Source organism: Lipotes vexillifer, unplaced genomic scaffold (assembly GCF_000442215.2).
Source record: "Lipotes vexillifer unplaced genomic scaffold, Lipotes_vexillifer_v1.1 scaffold92, whole genome shotgun sequence".
NCBI lineage: Eukaryota > Metazoa > Chordata > Mammalia > Artiodactyla > Lipotidae > Lipotes > Lipotes vexillifer.
This window is the reverse complement of record NW_006786963.1, coordinates 1,797,918-1,821,914: the sequence shown is the minus strand read 5'-3', so window position 1 is coordinate 1,821,914 and position 23,997 is coordinate 1,797,918. Positions and strand designations below refer to the sequence as shown.

Genomic DNA, 23,997 nt, shown 5'->3' with positions numbered 1-23,997 from the left:
AGGAACAGGTAACTTAAGAGGGCACTTCCTATAACTACCTGTCTCACCAGCTACCCCAAGTCTCCATGAACAGCTTTTCAATTTCTACGAGCAGAAGCCCTAAGTATTAGTAGTAAGATAAACTATATTCTCTAAAACTACTGGATCTATGGAAGTTATCTACAACAGTCCATCTACAATGTAAAATCAAACTAGGGTCATTCTCCAATCAACAGTTCGGTTTGTGGGGAAATAACAAGTTCAACAAAATCCCACATGCTCCATCCTGGTCCAAATTGTTTTTCAATATCAAACAGCTGTCCTTTGTGAACAGTCTCTGTCTGGCTTCTTTTTGTTCAATGTTATATATATCATAAAGAGTGATCAGATAAAATATTTGACTTTGTGGCTGTAGAACTGCTCTCACAAAGGATACCTCGAGTAATAGTGACACTGTACAAAGCCCATCTTGGATGGAGCATGACCTCTTTGAAAATGTTACCCATTGGGACAAACGCATATGTGCATGTTTGTCACATCAAGATACTTGCAAGATGGCAACATGATAAAATGGTGTCAATCTCTGCAGCAACAGTAGAAGATAAACGTTTTAAAATGACTGTGGCATGTCAGGAATTCAAAATGGGATGCTTTCCATGAACACTGAGTTTCTTGTCAAGTCTAAAAAACAGGCACATTTTAACAGTCTTATTTTTAGTGACTGGGATAAGAAACAGGTTTCATCAATGTTTTAGGGAAGAATTTTATTCAACAGAGTTCTTCTAAAAATAGTTTGGCCCCTACTTCAAATTTAAGAATAATTCTTTTATTAAGCTGTCTAGTTGATCCTTGAAACCTTGCAATTCTCATTTCTAATGTAATTAAAGGAAGTTTGCATATATGTGAATACATACATATGCAAAACATCACATTATTGACACTCTCCATATCTACACTCAATTCTGGCCTAATTTGTAGTTTGGACAAGTGTTAATGAAACATGATCCATCTTCAAACTTATAAAACAGCAGCTTCCTACCTTTAATTCCGAGCACATTTCCTTTAGAGTGTATACGACAATCTTGTTTAATTGGATTTATTTTTTCCACACTAGGCTCCACATGGCCTACTTTCCATTTTTTCTCAAGTCTTTGAGTGTTATTTGCAAATCACTTTTCTGGAATTTAATTTCAATGGTAGGTTGGTTTCATTTCAGGTTTTTTTATTGTTTTAATTTTATTTGCCAATTTGCCTTTAAATGCCCTTAAGCTAGAAGGTCGGGGCTGCACTGCACTTGCAGCTAAACGTGATGTAGAAGGCAAAATTTAACTTGAGTGTGTAGAAATTTCTGTGAAAAGGAATATGGAATCATTACCTTGTTTTCTTATTTGTGTTTTCTAAAGTAGTTATGTTTAAAAGGAAACGCCCCCAAATCGGCCAAGATTTTAAGAAAAGGTAATGTCCTTGTAATCTGGCTGAGTTCAACCTTTGGTAATAGATAAATTCATTTTTACAAGTAATACAAATGATTTCAGATTTGGATTGTATAAGGTGGTCAGTTAGATGATTCATATTTTTGTGAGCTACAGAATTTAACCGGCTGTGTTCCAAATATGTGAGTTCATAGTTACCTGTAATATATATTAATAGAACAAAAAATTGCTGTCTGCGTTTAGCACTGTCTCCCCAGTTAGTGACCAACTTGAAGTTAGGTCAGTTACAGACCAGTTACCTGCCTTTCAACTAGTGTGAGGGCAATCGATTGACCTTTTTTTGAAGGTTTAAAGAAAAAAATGATTCCTTTTGTATGCGAATTTTGTCAAGGTGCTTCCCCCTTTTTGTGTTTGGCACATTATAGGTGATGGAGAATGACCCAGCAACAGAACTACAACGATAAAAATCATACTGACCTTGAATGGGGTGGGGGATTGTGGGTAAAACACGCTCTAAAGGGGAAAAAATAGTAAGCATCATGGAGAATTTATATAGATAGATATAGATATATCTTACTCATGTTTAGCTACTCAATTATAAAACAGATGAATTTTCATGCCTACGGGATCATATCTCCTGTAAAGCATTTTTCTGTCCTTCCTGTCAACACTAAATTATCAGAGAGCTATTAGTAAACTTTAACATCCAAAGTCTTTAAAAAAATTAGCTAGAATAGGGGATAACACCTTACTGTGGTAACCCTACAAACAGGATCCTGCCCTCCTCTGGAAAATCCCCCAAGATTACAGATTTTGGGGGGTGTTGGTGTTGAGGGTATTTAAATTAGTAGTGATCAAATTCAGGTCATGCATCTTGGCCCTGGTTCTGGGCTCTTTAACTTTTGAAAGATGAACCTGTGGTAACTAAAGACTCCTTTCCTCCCTTTAAGCCCTACAGTTCATATCAGCTTTAGCCAAGCATCTAGAAAATTTATTTTGGTAAATACTAATTCAATTTTTCCCTCAGATTTTTCCTTCCACATTACTGATATCAGTGCAAGAGTAATGCAAAGACACTAAGCTTCTTGGCATGATAAAATCTGATTTTTAGTCTTTTCCTTAATCCTACCCCCCTGTGATAATACAATCTCATCTTAAGTTTGATCACCAGCCAGATTTGCTTGATGACACATCCTGTTCAGCAGTAGGACGTGATTTTCTTTTAAACACTAGCGTCTCAGCTTATGCGTCACTCGCAGTCCCATCCCCAAGCTACTGACCATAAATTGAACGTGCTGAAAGAGTTCAGGCTTTAAGGTATCCTCTACTTGTCTCATCAAAACCCAGGTTTAACTCTAAATCCTCCTCCAGGGCTCTTTCAGAAAGATAGAATGTTGCATTAGGAATAGGATGCATTACTTGCTACCCCCAAACCCTAAAATGTAATGTAATCATAATACTTTTCTACATTCCTCCTAGCAGCTTGGTTAGATAAAGACCAGTGATAAATGAAAGTCAACAAAAATCAAAACCATAAAAAGAAAAGCATATGTGCACATTCAAATGTGATCTGCCTGCCATCTTGTGTCATAAGCTTAGAAGAGTAGATTTTGCCTGGAATTTGGGCACTCAATACATCTGGACACTAAGAAAACCCAGTCTCCTTGAAGAGTGAGCTTTCCTTTCTTGGATGAAAGGTGTGGCTTAAATGCCAAAGTTTTCTAAGTGCATTAACATGGAACAAGTCGATAATAGCACAGTGAAAAATTGTGTCTTAGTTACACAAGTGTCAAGGAGAAAAATGTTTTAAACCTCCACTGGTTATTTGGTATTAAGTTTCCAGCTTTGAAAATAAATAGCTAAACTGCTTTCAGCATTTACAGAGCAGTTGGAGACCACTGTCCCATATTATACTATATCTATCTTATTTTATTCTTATTACAATTATTATTCAGACTGTTTAAATGACTCAGCTTAATATTTTCTCATCACACTGTTCACAGCTGGGTAAATGCACTCTGCCCTCATTTCGACAAGACCATTTATATTGCTAAACATCTCATCCACCCCCTCTCATTGCCTCTTCAATGATTTCCCACCCTGCTATCATCATCTTAGCCCCATCACACCCCATTAGTTATTCTCGTTCTCTTAATTTCATCCTACTGGCTTATCATTTCTTAGATGCTTCCCCATCCTAGCTTTTTATCCTTATTCTTCCACCATCATTTCGCTGTATTTTGTAGTTTACGCCAGGGTTTATGGGCTCCTGTAAGAGTGTAAAATGAAGTAAATACCACTTAAAATGAAAAAGAAATCTCTGACTTTTAACGTTTAAACATAGGGGAGAGCAGGAACCTTGGTGCTATGTGCTCTGTCTCTTTCCTGCTAGTATTTGAGGAGGTCAACATAGCTTATCAATTGATTGGGAGGTTTTAAGAACAGAATGCAAGGTTTACCCCAATACGATCTGCTGTGGCTCTTGGTAAGTCTTAAGTCTGAGCTTTGGTTTCTTATCTGCTAAATGGGGTGGAGGGTGTTATTGGCTGATTCTGCTTGGACACCATAAAAACAGTTAAACTGGAGTTAACACTGTGAAAGAGACCCCTCTGAATTAAAAGCACCTGAAGGACAAAAGCTGGGGTTGAGAGTAGGGTGTACAGAGAGAGGTAATTTATTAACTTAGATATGATTTTCTTTTATTTTCCAGTGGGTATTGGATATGGTCAATGGTCTCTCTGGAAGTAGGTGTATTCAATGCCTACTCTTAAATCTAAAACTTGTTCTGGTGCCCATCTATTTCCTACTGTATCCACAAGAGAGCCCTCATAAGGAGGGCTTTCAAACTACATGTGGATAGTGTTCAAATAGCTGCTCGAACTGCTTTATTACACGGCATCCAGTAGTAGCTGGTTAAGAGGCTTTGCCAAGTCTTAACTAGCATCATCACGTGGTGTATATTTAAGTGCTGGGCCCCAAAGGTAATAACTTAAAATGACTTTGAAAGAAGCAGGGAGGCCCTGATTTTAGGGGCTCTCTCCAGTGCTGGGCTGCTTAGGTTGTTCTTAAAATTTAATCAAGTATAGGTTTACAGGTCAATGATCTTTTAAAATTAAAAAGAAAAATTTAAAACCTCCTACCCACAGATGCGGCATGGCTCAGTGTAGATTTCTTTATATTTTTATTCTTTTGTACTCAGTAGCCTCAAAATACCTTACCGATCCACACATTTCTCTAAAGTAGAAGGTCCTTTAACATGACGAATGCCTTCTTTTTTTTTTTTTTCCCCCGGTATGTGGGCCTCTCACTGTTGCGGCCTCTCCCGTTGCGGAGCACAGGATCCGGACGCGCAGGCTCAGCGGCCATGGCTCACGGGCCCAGCCGCTCTGCGGCACGTGGGATCCTCCCGGACCGGGGCACGAACCCGCGTCCCCTGCATCGGCAGGCGGACTCTCAACCACTGCACCACCAGGGAAGCCCCCACTTTGACCCCTTTGAAGATAATATTTGAATAGAGAGTGAAGAAGCATATGCATATATGTGGTGGAGGACAAGATGTATCAGTGACCGCAAACTGACACTGTACAAAGTCAGCACGTCACTGCGGTGGACATGGAAAATGTGCTGATGCACCAGTGAAGATGGATAATCATGAACTCTTCAGGGGCTCCGGCTCTGGGTTTCTACCTGCTGCTGCCTCTGGCTGGCAGCAGCTCACCAGCTGGCTCGTCTGCTTTGGACTGGCTGGGTCAGCAGAGCATCCCGCTGCCCACATAGTGCTCTCTGTCACGGGTGCTGGCCACGGCCGCCCCTCGCAAGCATCTCTCCCCTCCTGACCCTGTTCTGTGGAAAAGTACCGCCACCAGCAGTGTCTTCCTTCTTCCCAATAAACCCATCTACTTTGAATCTAAGTGATGGGCAATCTGTTCACACACGTACTTTCTTTTTCTTCCATTTTTTCTCTTCCGCTCCCTTGTGTGTGCTCTCCTGCCAACCTTTTACCTGTGTAAATAGGTTACCGTAGAGCCTTATTCTTAAAGATCCAGCTATGAACGCTGTAACTACACATCTCCCAAACCCAAATCATGGTGGCAAGGTAGTTGTGGTGGAATTGCCATTCCTGTTACACAAGGAGCAGGGCTTCCTCCTTAAAATGTCGAAGAAATAGGATGACAGTAGATTCACTAATGTTTGACAATTTTAATAGCTTCTTTTCCCCTCAAAGCCCAGTGACCTTTTGTGTTCTATTCTTCTGTAGGTGTTACGCCTCCTAACTTTCCCATCAGGTGGGAAATCAATTCGAAGCCGAACGCTGAGGCACGTGCTTCCTCTCGTCTGCCTGCTGCGGTGTGCAGAGCTGGTGCCAGTGCGGGCTGCCTCGCAGGGGGGCCACCAAAGTAGCACATCATTAATCATGGCCCTGTACCCTTCTCAGAGGTATAATGAGAGTAACTTCTATGAAATCATCAAGGGCAATATGACCATGATATACTTGCCCAATTTCTTGATTCTTAGTTTACACACAGAAGTTCTATAAGATTCTCGATATTTCTTAGTCTTACTGGGTTGAGTACTTTAAGTGGACTTTTGTGAATAGGACCATGGTATTTCAGGGCTTGAGATGACCTTTCATCACCACCAGCAGACCAGCAGTATCTCTATTATCTTTGACCTAGTCCATGCTCTTCCCCCTCTTCCTCAAATGTTTCCTTTCCCCCTCTTCCTCCCTTTCTCTCTCTCTCTGTCTCTTTCTTCCTTTCACAGCTGTGAAAAACAGGCTACCATGGAGCCTATTCCATCCTTCTATCCTTCCTCCCCATCCTTTCTCTCAGTCTGTGGGTATCATTGTATTTATTATTTGAAAAATATCATTAGCACAGTCCTTTTTCTGGGTGGGATAACAAGAAAAGAAAATCTGCATACTTTTATGCAAATTTATAGTTGCTCACTTTTTCTAACTAATCCAATTATCCCATTTTCTCTTTTCCAATCCCTACAAAACCTCTTGTTAAGTGTACGTTGTTCTACTTAATCAGCTCACCTTAGATTTGTCGGAATCTCAAATTCATAGTTGAGGCTATTTCCTCCCCTACTTATGGAATCCCTAACGTCAGGAATGAAACAGGTAAGTACATTTCTTAATAAATATCTTCTCAAGTGTTCTGAGATATCGACGTCTCTAGCTTAAGTAAAGAACACTGATGTTTGGTCTTTGGAGACAAGGAAACAGGGATATGAATTTTAAACTTCATACTGATGCAGCATTTGTAGCACAGCTGTATCCCATCACGCTTACAGACTGAAGTCAACAGGAGTTATGAATGAGAAACTGAAGGCCAAATTTAGAATAGCTTGTGGTGACTTTTTTAAATAAGTGGATTGGATCTTGAGCAGTTGTAAAATGGCTTTAATACTACGTTTCGAGGGAACTATCCCTTAAATTGATTTTTCTCCTAAAAACTTTGCTCTTGAAGGCTCATCTAAACTGAATAAAGCAAGATGGAGACATTTATCCTGGTCACAGTATTTCTAAATTTTCCAATTCAGCCTGTGCAGAAAAACAACAACAAAAAACCAAACAAATTCCTAGTGGCTTATTATTTCAAAATAATAATAAATTTGTTGGACTTTCTCTTTTAGTCCAAATGAACTGTCTAGCCCAGCACATGCTAACACTTTTGTTTGTTTTACTTATTCTGATAAACATTTTCCTATTCTAAGTGTCATCATTTCCCCTGATCTCACCCATCGTACTTCTGTTTCTCAGGAAGCATTTGATTCTGTGCTCATAGCTGCCGGACCAACAAGGCAGGGGTCAGGTATCTGACTACAACACGCTGCTCAAGGGAAAGGCTCTAAGGTGGGCTTTCTTATTAATACCAATAACTTAAAATCACTTGTCCTTCCTTAGTTTGCCTTGAGGACCTTCTTTGGTCCTCAGCAGAAACAGCTTTGGTCCTCTCTCTCACCATCCCATCTCTCTTCCAAAAATATATCAGACAAGTAATGTTTCCTGCTGTCATATGGAAACCTTTCTGCAACGTTTTTCCTCCCTCAGATTTTATATTATGTTTTAATCATTCATTCCACTCTTCCTCTTGTGTTGTTAAAAATACACTTTCTTTTTACAACCTCTCCCTTCTCCCAGCACCTTATCCATCCTCACTGAATATTTCTCCCTCAATCACTCCCATCACTGCCATTTTTTAAGTGCCATCCACTTTCCACGATCTTACACCATCTCTGCTCCTTAAAGAGACCATCCCCAAAGAGATTTTTGTTCTTTGAATATTCTTACAGTTTAACCAACGAGGAAAAAAAACACACAACTAAACTAAAAAAACAAACAAAAAAACAAAGCAGTTATCAAAAGTACACCAGGGAATAGAGAGGAGAGGTATTCACTTGTAAATCTCATTTTACGCAGAGGGATTGTGAACCTGTGTTTTTGTTTCAGTGGCTATACACTGATTTTTGTTTAAGTTTACCTTTAAAAGATATGGGAATGATTTTTGAGTTTTCCACAGGAGAACTCCATCAACTTGGTCTCCCAGGCAGCTCCCTGCTTTGGCATACTTACTGAAAAGTACGAGGCTGGCGTTGGTGACCCCCAGATTGTTGGCAGCCACGCAGGTGTAGTTGCCATAGTGCTCTTCAGTGACGTTGGTCACCGTCAGGGAGGACTGGCCCTCCGTGCTCTTAATCTCAAGGCCATTGGCACTATTTATCCTAAGGGTTCAAAGACAGAAGAGTAAAGAGAAACACTGATGAAGATTTGGTATAGTAATTTCTTTTTCATCATTATATTGGCGAAAAAGGAGAGAAAGGAAGTAGGTAGAGGTTATTGCTACTGCTCAATTCTTCATTTTAATCATGCAACCCCATAGTATCAGAATCAAAGTCCATTGGTGGAGAAGACTCGGGAATGGATGAGTTTCATCAGGCTTTGGTTTCTGCTCTAGGAGAGAAAGACACGCAGGTGGACACTACCCCCCGAACCGCCTGCCTCACCCTATGCACGTAACCTGAGTGCTTTGGGGCTCGGTGTAAGAGCTACACCCCCGGGGCTTCCCTGTTGGCGCAGTGGTTGAGGGTTTGCTTGCCGATGCAAGGGACACGGGTTCATGCCCCGGTCCGGGAGGATCCCACACGCCGTGGCGCGGCTGGGCCCGTGAGCCATGGCCGCTGAGCCTGCGTGTCCGGAGCCTGTGCTCCGCAACGGGAGAGGCCACAACAGTGAAAGGCCCGCATACTGCAGAACAAAAAAAAAAGAGCTACAGCCCCAAAGCACTTGGTAAAAAACCTTGGAAAATAAAGAGTCTAATCGGATAGGCCTACCTAATTACAGCCGGACTTGGCTTTGTCATTAGGGCTTCTGGTTTCCCTTGTTGAGCAGGGGAGACCTGGTGGAGCAGTGGAGGTGCAGCAGGTTTGGCACATACCTGGTGTCATCCCGGTACCACTCAAAGTCAGGTGCAGGCACTGCCGAGGCCTCACATTTGAGAGAAGCTTTCCGCCCGGTGGTGGCTTCATTGCTCTTGGATTCCGTAATAGTGGGAGGATCTGTAGGAAGGACAGACACACAGTTTACATGAACTTTGGACGGTGCTCCAGAATTTCCACACAAGAAGGAATTAGGAAGGACAATTTGATTGCAGAGAGGCAGGGCAGGAATGGTCTTAAAGCTCCATTTACAAGAATTATGTGATCCGCTGAATGGCACGGATCACTAGAAAACTAAATAGAAATAAGAGATTAATGAAACTGTAGACTTGGTTTACTTAAGCGGGACACTTGACGGGGCTTTATGGAAATGAAATCTAGAATATCTTTTTCCCTCTTCCAATAGTCCATCCGTTATTCCAATCATAGGTTATAATGCTTGCATAGTTTTATTGCTTTTCATAAATTGAGTGGTAATTCTAAAGGACTTGGGATTTTAAGTGTATAATTTGAGCACTTTTCTTTTTCACCGTCATCATTATCATTATTATTATTGTTACCTTTGGAGATGGCAGTAAGAAATCTGATGAAAATAATAGAGCACTAAAGTCCTCTCAGCCAGGCTTAGCCTGATATTGTTGCAGGAATCCAGGAAAACAAACTAATGTCAGATGATTGCTATACTTTTTCCCCTCCTCTGTGTTCCCTTACTGCTATGACCCAGGTCAATTTTGCTTTTATGTGTGAGGATGCAGTTTGAAGTCTATCGTGGTGCATAAACACCTTCCTGGGGTACCAGTCTTCTGCTCTCTCTGGCAGTTGTGCACTTGATTTTTTTCTGCTTAGGACTGAGCCTGTAAAACTGTAATGGGCTTGAAATGAGCTCAGAAACACATTCTAATTTGCCATGATTCTTTCAAACAATCCCATGGAAAGTGGAACAAGTGTTTACAGGTCCACAGGACTGAGCGACGATGGTAAACTTGAGCTTTTGGCTTGATGATGCTGTGTTTGTGCAGGTTATGGACCCTCAAGGAGAAAAAGACTTCTGTCCAAAGGTTATTTGCCAGAAAACAGCAACTTGGCTGTGTGTACATGGACAAAATAGACCCAAACCATCTGTTTATATTTTATAAAGGAAAAAGCTTATTTAGGTAAATTAGTGAAGTGAACTCTAATATACAAAATTCATTGACATCTCTGCTCTTCAGCACCTGGTTCAGCTCACTTATTTTCGGGTTTTTGTCTTCATATTCAAAAGCTCTTTTCCAAGTTTTCTACGTGTAGAAGACCTGGATCTTCCTAGTTAAAAAGGATGTACAAAAGCATCATCAGGTTAGTCTGCAATTTTCTCCCCCATTTAATTTTCACATCCGCTTGGACATCTTTAAATCATTGTCACAGAGAAGGGGAGTTAGAGTACATTTGGATAACACCACCAGCCCGTGTGTAAACATGAGCCAGAGTGGGCGGTTGTTTTGCTTTAGACTTAGCTGCTCATTTTTGATTAGACAGAAAAAGGCAACAAGATGAGTGGAAAGAACCCTCGACTGGAAACTAGGAGCGCTGGAATTTAGTTTCTGTTTGGTTGTGTGGACTTCCCATCACACACTTTATCTTTCTGAGCCTTGGTTTTATTATCTATAAAATGAAGGAACCACACATTAACGATCTATATAGCATCCCTTTTAACTGGTATTAAAAAATACCAATTCTAGGGGACTTCCCTGGCAGTCCAGTGGGTAAGACTCCATGCTTCCACTGCAGGGGGCACGAGTTCATTCCCTGGTCAGGGGAAGTAAGATCCCGCATGCCTCACGGCGTGGCCACCCCCCGCAAAAAACCCCCACACCAAACCAATTCTAGTCAAAACGGCCCATTCTTCACAAATGGGCAGTTGGTAGCATTAGGACCCAAGTGTATTTTTATACCCATAACTCCTTTAGCCCTTAACCCTTAAATTGCTAAATTCAAAATTGTAACTCATTTATCTAATACATGGGTTGGGAGTCAGGATTAGAAGTCAGAAACAGCACACCATAGGTCTGATTTTGACTATTAACCAGAATTGTGGCCTGGACAAGTGTCTGTACCAGTTTGAGCTTTTTCTTTTTCATCCTTTAAAAGAAGAAGTTAGCTTAAAATGATCACCAAGTTTCCATTTAAAATCCTTTCATTCTATGATTGGTTATATAGATCATTAGAGCACATTAGTTCAATGGTTAATGCAATGATTAGTGGTAGTGGTGTGGATGGGGGAGCTATTTGTATAGAGATGGGGTATGGAGTAGAGGTTAAGAACTTGGATTTAATGTTTGATAGACCTGAGCTCAAATCCAGTCTATGTCCTTCACTATCATTCATCATTAGAGAGCTCAGTACTTTGTCTAGAGTCACAGTGTCTCAATTTTCTCATCTATAAAATGCTGGAACCAGAGTCAGGGAAGTCCATTTGGAGACTGCTGAAGGAAAGCAGAGATAGCCTGCACTAGGTCTTTGATAAAGGGGCTGGAAGGGAATGAACAGATTTGAGATTGAGAGATATGAGCCTCAGAATCGACAAGATTAGATGTGAACAGTGAGGGAAAGAAGGAGGAGTGACAAGGATCACACCCACGTTTCCAGCGTGGGCATCTAAGTGATGCCATCCACTGAATAAATGTTAGTTTCCCGTCTTCACCTCTTCACTGTATTAGGCTAGGCTCTTAAACTGCCAGTGACTCTACAATCTGTAGCACGTTGGCCAGAGTGATGATTTTGCTTGTGATTCAATTGGTTTGTTCAATTCGTAAAATGAGTTTTAAACAGTGTTTGTGAGTTTCTGGAGCCGCATGCTTAAGACTGACAGATCCTTAATGATAACTACCACTTTGCTAAACTAGGTCCAATCTGGGCCAGACTCCACATTTTCCATCACCTCTACCTCTGGGGCTCATAGTTGGGGCACCTCAACATAATAATCCCTGGTGGAGGTCTTCTAGCCCTTCCGCCATGGGACCAGGAACACAAGTCTCAGCTGTACAGTTTTATGGGCGAGTTCTTCCTCACTCTAGATGTTTCCTTCTATGTGGTGGGAGCTTATTTATTAAACCTCCTTGCTCTGGAACCCAGGGGGTGATTTTTCTAACTGAAAAATTAGGGAAGAGCAAACTCGGTTTGTTTGCTTCATCTCTCCCCTTTCTTCCTCCTGGGACCAAACTTCTGTCGGGGAGCAGAGGTTATCCTCTGCTTCTCCACACTGATGTCTTACGCGGACCCCTTCCTTCCTGCTCTCATGTGGGCAGGCCTGCCCCCGTCCAGGGCTGCCATGAATGGGAAGGTAGGTTGGCCACACTAAACTGCTACCTCTAACCATCTTGATCTCTAACAATGGGGGCAACTGGGCTTCGTGTATGTCTCCTTTACTTATTTCTCATTTTGTTCAGAACCCAAATAACTAAGTAGTACTATTTATTAGCGCCTCAGAGATGACAGCATGGGAAGGATGACAGTGAGCTAGGGTTGAACACTTTCAAATGCACTGATCTTGGGGCAGGATGACACTGGTCAATTACAAAGGCCAAACACTTGCTTCTCTCCTTGAAAATCTGGGAAGTTTCTCGTACCAAGGTATAGTCACAGATAATGATAAATGTATGAAGAGTTCGTTATTTCCAGTATTTCTCAAATGACACAGTGGTGCAGGTCTGTTCCACAGCTTATTGGAATGAACATTTCAAAATTCATTTGTAATGAATTCTGCATAGGTGAGGCTAAGAAAAGTTATTGCAAATCGTATTGTGGCATGCCTAGTAGAGTTAAAATAATAGATGTCCTTGCTCAAAATATGGTTATAATTAAAATGTGGCTTAATAAAAATGCTGTACAGAGGTCCACTGTTATTCTTTACGTGACTTTGCAATAGCTTACAAATGTCAGAGGACTCTTCCAGTTCTTATTACTTTAAAATTCTGGGTTCTGAAAATATTAAGGGCTTTCTTCTTATATCACCAATAATAAGACTCTTTCAATTAGAATGAATAGGATAACAATGACAGTGGCCTAGCAAACAGAATATCATTCAGTTAATCTTCCTAATGTTTGGAATAATAGTATAAAGGAAAAAATTCTTAATAAAAGATTCAATATATAGACATTTACCATGTGTCAGCACTCTACTAGGCTTTACTTATTCTTTTCATCCAAACGGTAACCCTAGGAAACAAGGATTATTAACCCCATATTATGAATGAGAAGACAGATTTGCAGAGGGTTAGTAAATTGTGCAAATTCACATAGCCAGCATTTGACGGAGTCTATATTGGAACCCATGTTCTGAAGCCCATGCTCTGAATCTCCCTGTGTTTCCATTTGGGTGAGTTCCTTTATAGAGAAATTAATTCCTAATAAGGGAAAACAACATTTAGGGGAGTATGCTGGTAGTTTAAAAGGCAAATGTTACGTACTTCTGCTATTAAAAGGTACCCAAGATGGCACAACATGCACTGGCATAGTGGATATGAATCCATATTAGAAATCAAGAGATGTGGGCTCAATTTTTGCCCGTGCCACTTACGTTGTCACCTCTTGAAGGTGACATGTTAACTTCTTGGAGTCCCTCACCTTTGAATGTAGGTGATAAGGCCTGCCTTCCTGTCTCCCAGGTTTGATGTAAAGATCAAATGAAATCTCATATATCAGAGCACATTTAACACCTGAAGTGATTACATTTATTATTTTTATTACTATTACTCACATGGTATTTTGGAAGGAAAGAGGGCTTTGGGATTAGACCTGGGCAGAGTTTCAACTCTCCCACTCACAGCTTCCTTGATTTTGTGGCAGAGAATGCTTACATTCTGAGCTTTGTTTTTGTCCTCCGCACAGAGATGATTTGATTATCTCCTGGGTTAAGTGTGTGATGGTGGACTGACGGGGTGGAGGCAGAGAACACAGGCAATAAGAAAGGCATTGTATCCAGAGAATTTAAAAACAATAGTAAACCTAACAAAAAGTTGTCTTTTAAAAAAAAATCACCATGTACCAGCAATACTAAACCAAACATACCAAACAATGTCAGTGATAAAGTAAATACTCCTCCTACTGGGGCAGGCTGGGCCCCATATGCCTCTTTCCTTGGTTGGCCACTGTTGGTGTGATGATTACGGTGAATCATACAACATTTCTAATAGAGTCTTGGTACTCTGGAGATACTCAGAAAATGATGGTTCTTGTACACATTGCAAAGTTATAGTAGCAAATCGCAGTACTCTGGATTCTTACTGAATAGTTCCTCTGATGATCCCATAATAGATTCATAAACATTAGCATGTGTCTTTACTGATATCGATAAAGATGTAAGAGTAGGGGGCTTCCCTGGTGGTGCAGTGGTTGAGAGTCTGCCTGCCGATGCAGGGGACACGGGTTTGTGCCCCGGTCCGGGAGGATCCCACATGCCGCGGAGCGGCTGGGCCCGTGAGCCATGGCAGCTGAGCCTGCGCGTCCGGAGCCTGTGCTCCACAACGGGAGAGGCCACAACAGTGAGAGGCCCGCGTACCGGAAAAACAAACAAACAAACAAAAAAAACAAGATGTAAGAGTAAACTGAAGGTTGGCATGGAGAATGGAGAGGTGTAGTCATGAATAGTTAGAGAACGTAGCCAGTTTGGTTCCATATTGAGCCGTTATTTTCCTCAAGGTGATTTTAGGTGATTTTGGAATCAAAGTATTGAAGAGTCCAGTTAAAATACAGTAATATTATCTGGAGACGACGGATGTCTCCAGTCCCAACTGTGGAATCTATGGTAGGTAACCTCTGCTTCCTCTAAATAAATGGCTCTCAAATGTAAGGGCAAGCTTTAGAAATGCCAGAGTCCCATGTCCCCCCAGCATATATGTTGGGTTGGTTAGCTCTGGACACCAGGGTGGAGGCAGAGCTGAGTTGAAAGGGAGATGAGAAGAGGAAAAAAAGTAATAAAGCGTGACAATGTGGACCTAGTTGGAGAGAGAGCTGTGGGAAAGCTGAAGGCAGGAATATTAGCTGGTCAGTGGGGTTTGGGGGCAGGCTTGAGAGCTGGGGGCAGCTTTTGAGAAGAATTTCTCCAGGAATAGGAAAAGTGTCCAGTATAAGAAGAGTCCAAATAAAATTAAGTCCTCACTAACTGAACACTTACTATGCACTAGACATTATCCTTGGGATACTGGGCACTAGAATGAGACAAACCCAGAAGTAGCTACTTTTAATGCACTGTGAGGACTGAAATTGAGGGATTACACCTAGAACCTGTAAATGAAAGGACACTTGTCCCTAGGGCTGGAATCTGGAAGAAATTAGCAACTATCCTGTAAGATACAAGAATACAGAAGTCCTGCCTATTGTACAAAATTTTACTAAAGCTTATTTAGTTGTAGAGATTTCGGGTCAATAATTTAGCTTCTGTAAGCTCCAGGACATCCTACCACTTAGAAAATAGATTTTTCATGTCAAATGGCCGTGCACAGTGCTGTAGACCAACTGTGGAGAAGGGTTACCCGCGAGAAATAAAAAGGAGAGACTGTAGAATCCAGCTTATAAGCTAAACAGGAAGAACTGTTCCGTCTCTCTTGTTTACTGCTCTAGCTTCTCAGTGCGCTGGATCAAATATCTGTTGGCAAATGAGTAAATGAGTCAGTGAGATGCTAGCAGGAGAAAATAACCAGCACTGGGATTTTTTTTTTTTTTTTTTTTTTTTAGTGGTATTGTGGATCTGTTCATTATGATAATCTATTCAGCCATTAATTATCTTAGCCATCCTGATCCCCTGACCTAATTCCAAACCTTGTGTCTTGAAAAGGAAGAGGAATCAGCTTAAATAATGGGGCATTTTCATAGTAGGCAGGCTTATATGAAGTGACAAACTGGAAATTTCTCAGTTTGCATGAGCTTTGCTGGCCAGACCTGGTTGTATAATTTAATCTTGGAGACTATATCTACTTAATACAATTACATTTAAGTAGGGTGAATTGTTTGAATAGGACAACAGGTGCAATGGCTAGTTGTTTTAATATAATAGAAACAAAGCTTATGAAGTGTTGATAAAAAGGTGATTCCAAAGGGCATTGATTTAGAACATGCTTCCTGATTTGTGGCATATATCAATTTGCAAAGTTTGGAGAAATGTTACAAGAGCAGAGTTTATCTGTTAGTCTTTCACCTATTCATTCAGTAAACATTTACTGAGCAATTTTTACAAGGTCAGGTATGTGCTAGATGCTGCTTAGTTAGGAAAGACTGGCTGACTAAGCTCATTATAGTTTTCTATGTAATTTGTTATTACATGTCATTTTAGAATCTTGAGTCTCTGTCCATATTCTTCTGTGGTTCACTCATCGCTGAGGAAAAGCTCATATTTTTATAAAAGGCTTTTCTTGAAAATTATCAGTATTTTCTTCTGCTCTAAGTTACACTTTGGGGACAGTCAAGAAGGAGCAATGTCAGAATAATTGTGCTAATAATAATAGGACCCAGGCAGCTGGCTTTGATCTTGGGAACCATCTGCAATGCGGACCGCTTTGATGTTTCACACAATGGAAGCATAAATATTTTCTATGTACTCCATGATTTCTATGTACTCTGAAAGTCCATGATTGGACTTTCAGAAATCTAATGAAGATGAAGGTTGATTAAGAGAAAATAAAATCTTAACTCCGAAAGTCAGAGAAGAGGTGGTAGATGATGGCATGGCTGTGTGTACATAAAAAAAGCTAACTAACCTAATTATAAACTTATATAAACACCGAGAGAAATTGCCTTTCATGTGAAAAAAAGGTCCTAAAGCATTTTATAACACTGGGATCATTAACGTGTCTTTGAAACACACCCAGAACTGGAAAAGAATAGTAATAGTAGCATTTCAAAACTCTATTACTTAAAAAATCGCACTTCAGGATAAAAACACTTTGGATCTCATCAAATGCATCCCCTTGTTCTTGGAAATGAGTGCTATAAATGCTACGGCAGAATCCTATCTGTTAGATTCTTCTAGGTCGGGTGTGAAGGGGATTTCGCTTTCTGTTTCAGAAGGCTACCAGGCTGGAGCAAGGCCACAGGAAATAGTGCAGTCCAGCACTGACCGGGTCACTTAAGGCAAGTTTCCTCAGCTCTTTGCACCTCAGTTTCCAAATTTTTAAAGTCAGACTAAAGATCTCTTGAGTTTACTATGAGGATTAAATGACAAATGTAAATCCCTTAATCAGTGCTGCACATAGTAGGTACTAAGAATTGAAAACTTCTCTTTCTCTTTCTCTTTCTCCTGAGGGCATGGGCTTTAGAATCAAACAGGCTGGAGTCTGCATGCCTTTTCTTACTCTTGCTTTCTGTGTCACTTTGGAAAGGCAATTATACCTCCTAGGGCTCTAGTGTTTCAAACTTTAAAATGGAGTCAATTATATCTACCTTGCTAGGGACTTTATACAGTATCACTGACACACAGTTTAACTGCATGGAGGCTTAAGATAACGGAAAGTAACTTACCACCATCCAAAGCATATTTTCAAATATGGGTTAAGATGTATGTGCATGTGTGTATGTATGTTATATGTGCATACGTGAGTATATGTATATGTGTGGAGTGTGTATTTGTGTGTGTATTTGTGTTAAACACACAGGAAGGAAGAACTGTCAGGACATCCTTTTATCCCTGTCACTAGCCACAATTATGTGATGTGGAACTTGAATTTGAATGATGTGGACAGTCACTCCTCACTGAACAAGGTAAATGAATTCTCTTTATTCCTTTGCTGGGTGACACATCATATGGATCCGCCCCCACCCCCCCATCCTTTTGAACTACATCTAAGGATCCTTTCATCTGAGAAGTTCAAAGTTTGCCCACTTACCGATGTACCTTAGTGAAATCTTCCTTTCTAATGCCCATACTTTGGGACAAATAGATAACCAAAATTAACTTATCAGGTATCCCTCGTAGCCACCGGGGACACATGGTATCTGACCACAGTGGCTTAAATTTGTTCCCAAGGCCAATCAGTTCAATAGCGGAGGATAAAATATGGTCTTGAATTATTCTCTTCTGACAAACAATACATTAAGGTGGAAATTCCAGTTAAAGCAGTTATGAGTTGTTGGTTTTTTCCAAAGTGGTATGACCTTGGTCTCCACAAAGACTAGAAGAGTGATTGCCTAAAGTATTAATGCTGTCTGATCATGTTTTCTGAATTCTGTAGTCTAAGTAAAAGAGCGTATTGTTAAATGCAGTATAGGTTATATTTAGAGTTGGTACAGTTGATTTATCAAATTCAAAGGCCAAGTCCTGCCCTTGGATACGTCCAGTGTACAAATGTGCATCCCTGACTAGAGGAGCATCTGCTTGAAATGCAATGTTCTTTTGATATAGGCTCTTTAGAGCTCACTGGAGGTGGAGGTGGGCCCTGGGCACATGGCACCTGCCGGCTCCTGCCATACTCACAGTTCACAGTGACCTTGACTTGTTTGACATCCGCCGAGGAGACCTCATTGGCAGCTTTGCACTCATATTTGCCTGACTGCTCCCTGGTGATGCCGAGGATCTCCAGATATTCTTCTTCCCCTTCAAATTCTCTTCCTGTAAAACAGAGGTTTGCATGGTTTTTTTTTTTAAGTTTTAAATATGCAGGAGATCACCTCTTCTTTTTTCTTTTTAGAAGCAATAGATCCACATGGCTTCTCAATAATTTGACAATGTTCTTTGTCTGAGGTCAGGTTCTACAGAAGCAGACTCCAAGACAAAAAGTCATTTGAAAATGATCAAGGAAGGAAATGTTCTCAGGAAAAACTGGTAGGGGAGTGGGAAAATGGGATCTGGCAGAGAAAGGAGCCAAGCTGGGGTGCAACACCAGGTCTCATCCCACAGATGGCAACTCAGCTCAATCCCTCAGGGAGCTCTGGGCACAGCACAGGTCCCACTTCAAAGTTGTGCTGACCAAGAATCAAGAAGCTGGAGTGTTTACACATCACGCTCACCCGTCACTGGCTAAAGGTTTAGAGCAAAGTGGGAGTCGCGGCGAGGGGCATGCAAGTTGTAAAGGGGTCAGAAGGGCAGCCATTGAAGTGCTGAATCATCGATTAGACCATGCTTCAAAGCACTCTTTCAACTAAAGTTGTTATTAGGACGCGTGGCTTCCCTTCGAGAAACTGTCACTCTTCCTCCCCAGATTATGTGGATTTCTCTTCACGAAGGTCATGTTCGAAACCCTGTCTTATAGTTATGGTTTCCTTGTTCAGTGTCAAACTACATCATCAATGAGACTTTCAGGCCTTGGACCAGATCCAAGAGATTGTGTTGCTGATGGCGCATTTTGTCACGTGGGAGGGCTAGGGAGCTAAATATGATTTGGCTTAACCACTTGGGATTAGGGGTCTGGAGGCCCTTTTTAAAAAGTTGCACAAAAATGTCTCCATTTTCATAAAGAAATGTCAAGACAGGCAGGCTTGTTTAATTCCCCTGATTAAAAGACTTTATTTCTGGAAAGAGAGAGAGAGAGAGAGAGAGAGAGAGAAAGAGAGAGAGAGGAAATGGAGTCATGGAGGTGGAGAGTCAGGGGGAGAAAAAGGGGAAAGAGAAAGTGAAGAGGCAAGGGGACTGAGCAAGGAAGAGCTTGGCCAGAAAGGCCTATAGACATCAGCTAAATTCAACTTCCCTCACCCTCAAGTTACAAACCCCACTGCTGTGGGGTTAGGACAGAGCAGCTGGAAGGGTGCTAAATAACACAGTCCTGCCACCATGAAGAAAACTTGCTCCTGGTCATCCTACACTAAATGGTACCAATTAATAGCTCTGTTCGCATGCCACAAGCTGTTTTCCTTTTCTGGAAATTGCCTGATGGCCAAATCAACATAACAGCCAGCCAGCACAGAGACAAATTCACTGCCTAAATATGTCAGCTCAGTCTGTTAACTAGGCTCCCAATAGAACCTAGGGCCTCTTTTTTTTTTTTTTTTTTGGGGTTCCGGGAGCCTCTCACTGTTGCGGCCTCTCCCGTTGCGGAGCACAGGCTCGGGAGGCACAGGCTCAGCGGCCATGGCTCACGGGCCCAGCCGCTCCGCGGCATGTGGGATCTTCCCGGACCGGGGCACAAACCCCTGTCCCCTCCATCGGCAGGCGGACTCCCAACCACTGCGCCACCAGGGAAGCCCAAACCTAGGGCCTCTTTGATAACATTCTGTAACGCAACTGTCAGGAATACTCCAAGCTTCAAGTCTTCTGTTAATTGTCACTAACACTAGTTTGAGGAAACTCTGAAATCCCAACAACAAAAAGGCAATAGTTATAATTATTTGGTTTGGAGTCCTGCACATTATCTAGCACATGCGTCTACTGAAAACTTTTTAGAATTAGTCTGTAAGGGTAGAGCTGCATATTATTTATAATAGGCCATCTTATTTCCTGCCTGTGTTTTCACCTTTTTTCTTCTCCACACTCATGCGAGTAGTCAGACCTAACTTCTCATGCCACAGAAGTAGAATGTGGTAGGAAAGAAAACAGAAATCTTAGAAAGGGTAATAGTCCACTTTACTGGGTTAGCTGGGAAGAATTTGGACTTGGAGGAGAAAAAAGATCTTTCCAGCATACTTGCAACTATGAACTGAGAGTCATGCCAACTAAGTGATGCTAAGAATCTTCTAGTTAAATATAAATACCCTGAAGACAAATGGCAACATTGACAACTGCAGGCCAAAACAGGATAAAGCTCATTAAAAATCTGGAGTGCAAAGGTGGGATTTACAGTAAGACAGCATTATTGATTTTGAGAATAATGGTGGATTATGATGAAAAATGAGTAAAAGATGAGTTCAGAATGGTTTAGGATTTCTGCCCTGCCCTGCTTCTGCATCCATCAACTTTATTCCTAGGTAGGTACAGCGTTGTTAGTAGAAGAAAGGGAGTAGGAGTATAGTCTTCTTAGAGATGGCTAATAACACTGAACTTTTCACTTCCCATGAAATACCTAGAAATGCTGGGTAATGGACCCCTACCTTGCATTTTGAATTTCTGAAAGGTATAAACCAGTTCCAGGCATGGGAATGATGATTTTTAGCAACAACCAAGGCCCTACCCATTTGGGAAGCTGGCACCTATGAGAGTAGACATTAAGATGAACTAGAGAAAATAAAGTAATATTTATTGGGTTTGGGACCTCGGATTCTTACATGAATACCAATGTAGGTATTCATCGTCTCATTTTTTCCCGATAAGCAGATAATAAAACAAATCTTCATGGGATGAATTTTCAATCTCATGTCTCTAGGAAGAATTTCCCCCAATACTACATGGGGATGAAGGGGGAGTTTTCCATTAAATGCCCCACCCATAAGGCAGAAAGGTCATTTTTGTTTCTCCCATGCTTGCTCTCCTGCACTCTGATGGCCACCTTTATCTCCAGCATACAATGTGCACAGTTGGTTCACTAAAGCAGGGGAGTTTCAAGACGCAAACCAAATATAGGTAAAAGAAACTAGCCGGTCTTCCCTCATCCAACAATCTTGACAAAAATTTAAAATATTAAACAATACCTCTGGGCCCTCGTCATTCTTCCTTTATCTCTTGGACCCTTCATTTGAAACTCTTATCCCGGCACAAGAAGTGCCAAGAAGCTAGTCTATTTTTCTTGCACCCACAGGAGACTTTACTCACAACACATTATCTCTCCTGCTTCACTTGAGCATTTCTCATTAATCCACAGTGATTTGAGAGGAAAGGGATACTTTTGTGCTGCTAGAAAGTCAAAGAACCAGACTATAAATTCCTCGGGGACTGTGTCTTGCAATATCCCCTTGCACAGCACAGGGTTTGGCACAGATTCATTACTCAACAAATGTTTGTTGAGTTAGCTGAACTGAATTAAGAAACATGAGCAAAAACTAGAGTCAGATTCAACACATCATCTAGCTTAAGAGAACCAAGTATTGAAAGGTACTTTCTGTACCTTGTGTTCTTTCTGTAATCGAAGCTGGCGTATAAATCCACTCCCTTTTAATGATCCTAACAGAACACCCTTTTACTGGGGAAGGACGGGTGTGCTGAGTACTCTGCTGTGGAAATGCTGGGCGGGGCATCTCTGGCCATGTCCTGAGAATGTATCTGCTATGCAGATTTATTATTTCAGGAAAAGGTGTACACCAGCAGAGCCCCAGGTGGAAATGGGTACAACGCCATTCCTGTCATCTGATCAACTGCAGTTTCTTGTTTCAAGGCATGGAATATACCACGTTAATCTTGAGTCGCAAAATTTTTTTTTTTTTGCGGTACGCGGGCCTCTCACTGTTGTGGCCTTTCCCGTTGCGGAGCACAACAGGCTCCGGACGCGCAGGCTCAGCGGCCATGGCTCACGGGCCCAGCCACTCCGCGGCATGTGGGATCTTCCCGGACCGGGGCACGAACCCGCGTCCCCTGCATCGACAGGCAGACTCTCAACCACTGCGCCACCAGGGAAGCCCCTGAGTCGCAGAATTTTAAAATGCATTCAGGTCCTCTTGCTCCTCTCCCTTGGCTCCCATGTATCTGTCCACATCAGGGTACCTGTTCTCCATTCTTTCAGTTCTCTCTGACTAGCTGTTCTCAACCCAGGGGTCCTGTCACCATCTCCCTATACTCTCTCAAGAGAAGACTTTTAGGCCAGAATCTGACATTCAACCTGTTGGTAAATTCTCTGGTGGCATAAAGCCATATGGCTAACGTGGGCCCTTCTCTTGTTCCTATCTGTTATTTTCTGCCCTTGTTTAAATGTTTACCTGAAATGCAAATTTCAATATTTTGGTATTTTAAACATCTCAACCTGTTTCCACAAGCTTGCTCACATCGCCGAGTGTTATATTTGTTCTGGGATCTAGTGTTTAGTTTAAATCTCCCTTTGCTTACTGTGCTTTTGTGTCTCCTGGCAATATTCAGCTACCAGGCTAAATAATTTCTCATCCTCCTAAACGTATGCACGTTTCAAACTCTTCACATAATTAACATATTGCCTCTTAGCCACTGTTTACTCAAGTTCTACATATTAGTTCTTTTAATATTTCTTCATAAGTCAGAAAGAAGGGCCTCGAGCTAGTGGCAAGAGGAAAGTGTTCTCTTCTGTGTTCCCTGATGTAGAGGCAAATCAGCCAGGAATAACGCCAATTAAAGTATGCCAGGTGCCACCTTCTGAGTACAGTGCCTTCAGAGGACTGTGCTTTGGTGAAACCTGTAGAGTTCACATCCAAGATGTCGATTTATTTAGATTTCCAAGGTTAACTAGGCATCTGGAAGCAAGCAGCCATTTGAAACTAAATACCTTTCCTTCGTGTCTCTCTCTCTCTCTCTCTCTCTCTCCCACTGCCACCTCCTTCCCCCAACCACACGCATACATACAAACAGCTATTTATTTACATATAACCATTCACTCTAACTTTTAGGAAACAACATGTCAATTCACTAACACCCAAATATTTGCTCACTAAACACAGCAGGCTTATTCTTGAAAATTCTCCAAGGTATGACATGCAACACCCTATTTGGAATTAAAAAAAAAAAAAAAGACTGCTACCCTAATAATCATTATGATATCTGTCTTTCTTTTCCTTTATCTGAGATACAGGAAATGAAATTTAGAAAACTTGTTAAATTTGAGTGTTTTATGACTTTAAAGTAGAATCCCAAGGATTCTTATATATTAGGAAATGGATGAAGCATTTTTTCTCCACTATTCTGAGAAGAGTCTTATAATGTCTTTGTAGATCATCCTTTTACAGAAGGGGGCATGAGTTTTAAACAGGGTTGACACTCCCTTTACTCACCTAAATTTGAATATTTTATAAGTGACTGTAAACACATTGGCTATAAATACAAACACATATACAGATGAATGAAAAGCAAATAAGTGGCACTTGTCTTGTAGGCTATATATGTATGTATGTGTGTGTTTGTGAGTCTGTGGTCGGAAAGACAGGTGAAGAGGGTGAGAAAAAGCCAGCTATGAACTTCTACCTCTAAAAAGAAAAGAAAAAAGGATCGCAAATCAATGATGCCATTTGAAGTTTCCTATGCTAACTTCAAATACTGTAACAAGTTTCTGTTCTTACAGTACATTTAATGTTTTCGTTCTTTTTTTTTTTTTATCCTAAGGACATACTCACCTGTTCCTGTTTTTGCTTTCCC

General features: G+C 41.2%; 1 protein-coding gene across 1 annotated transcript in view; it reads right to left on the bottom strand.

Annotated features, from left to right (window-relative positions):
* Positions 1-23,997, bottom strand: part of LSAMP (limbic system associated membrane protein) — a 660,871-nt gene that overhangs the window by 23,248 nt on the left and 613,626 nt on the right. Inside the window, exons 4-6 of the mRNA XM_007459652.1 lie at positions 18,298-18,432; positions 8,855-8,975; positions 7,993-8,141 (exon numbers count right to left, since the gene is read on the bottom strand). Coding sequence (XP_007459714.1) covers positions 7,993-8,141; positions 8,855-8,975; positions 18,298-18,432 — 405 coding nt within the window. The remainder of the gene's footprint in view (positions 1-7,992; positions 8,142-8,854; positions 8,976-18,297; positions 18,433-23,997) is intronic.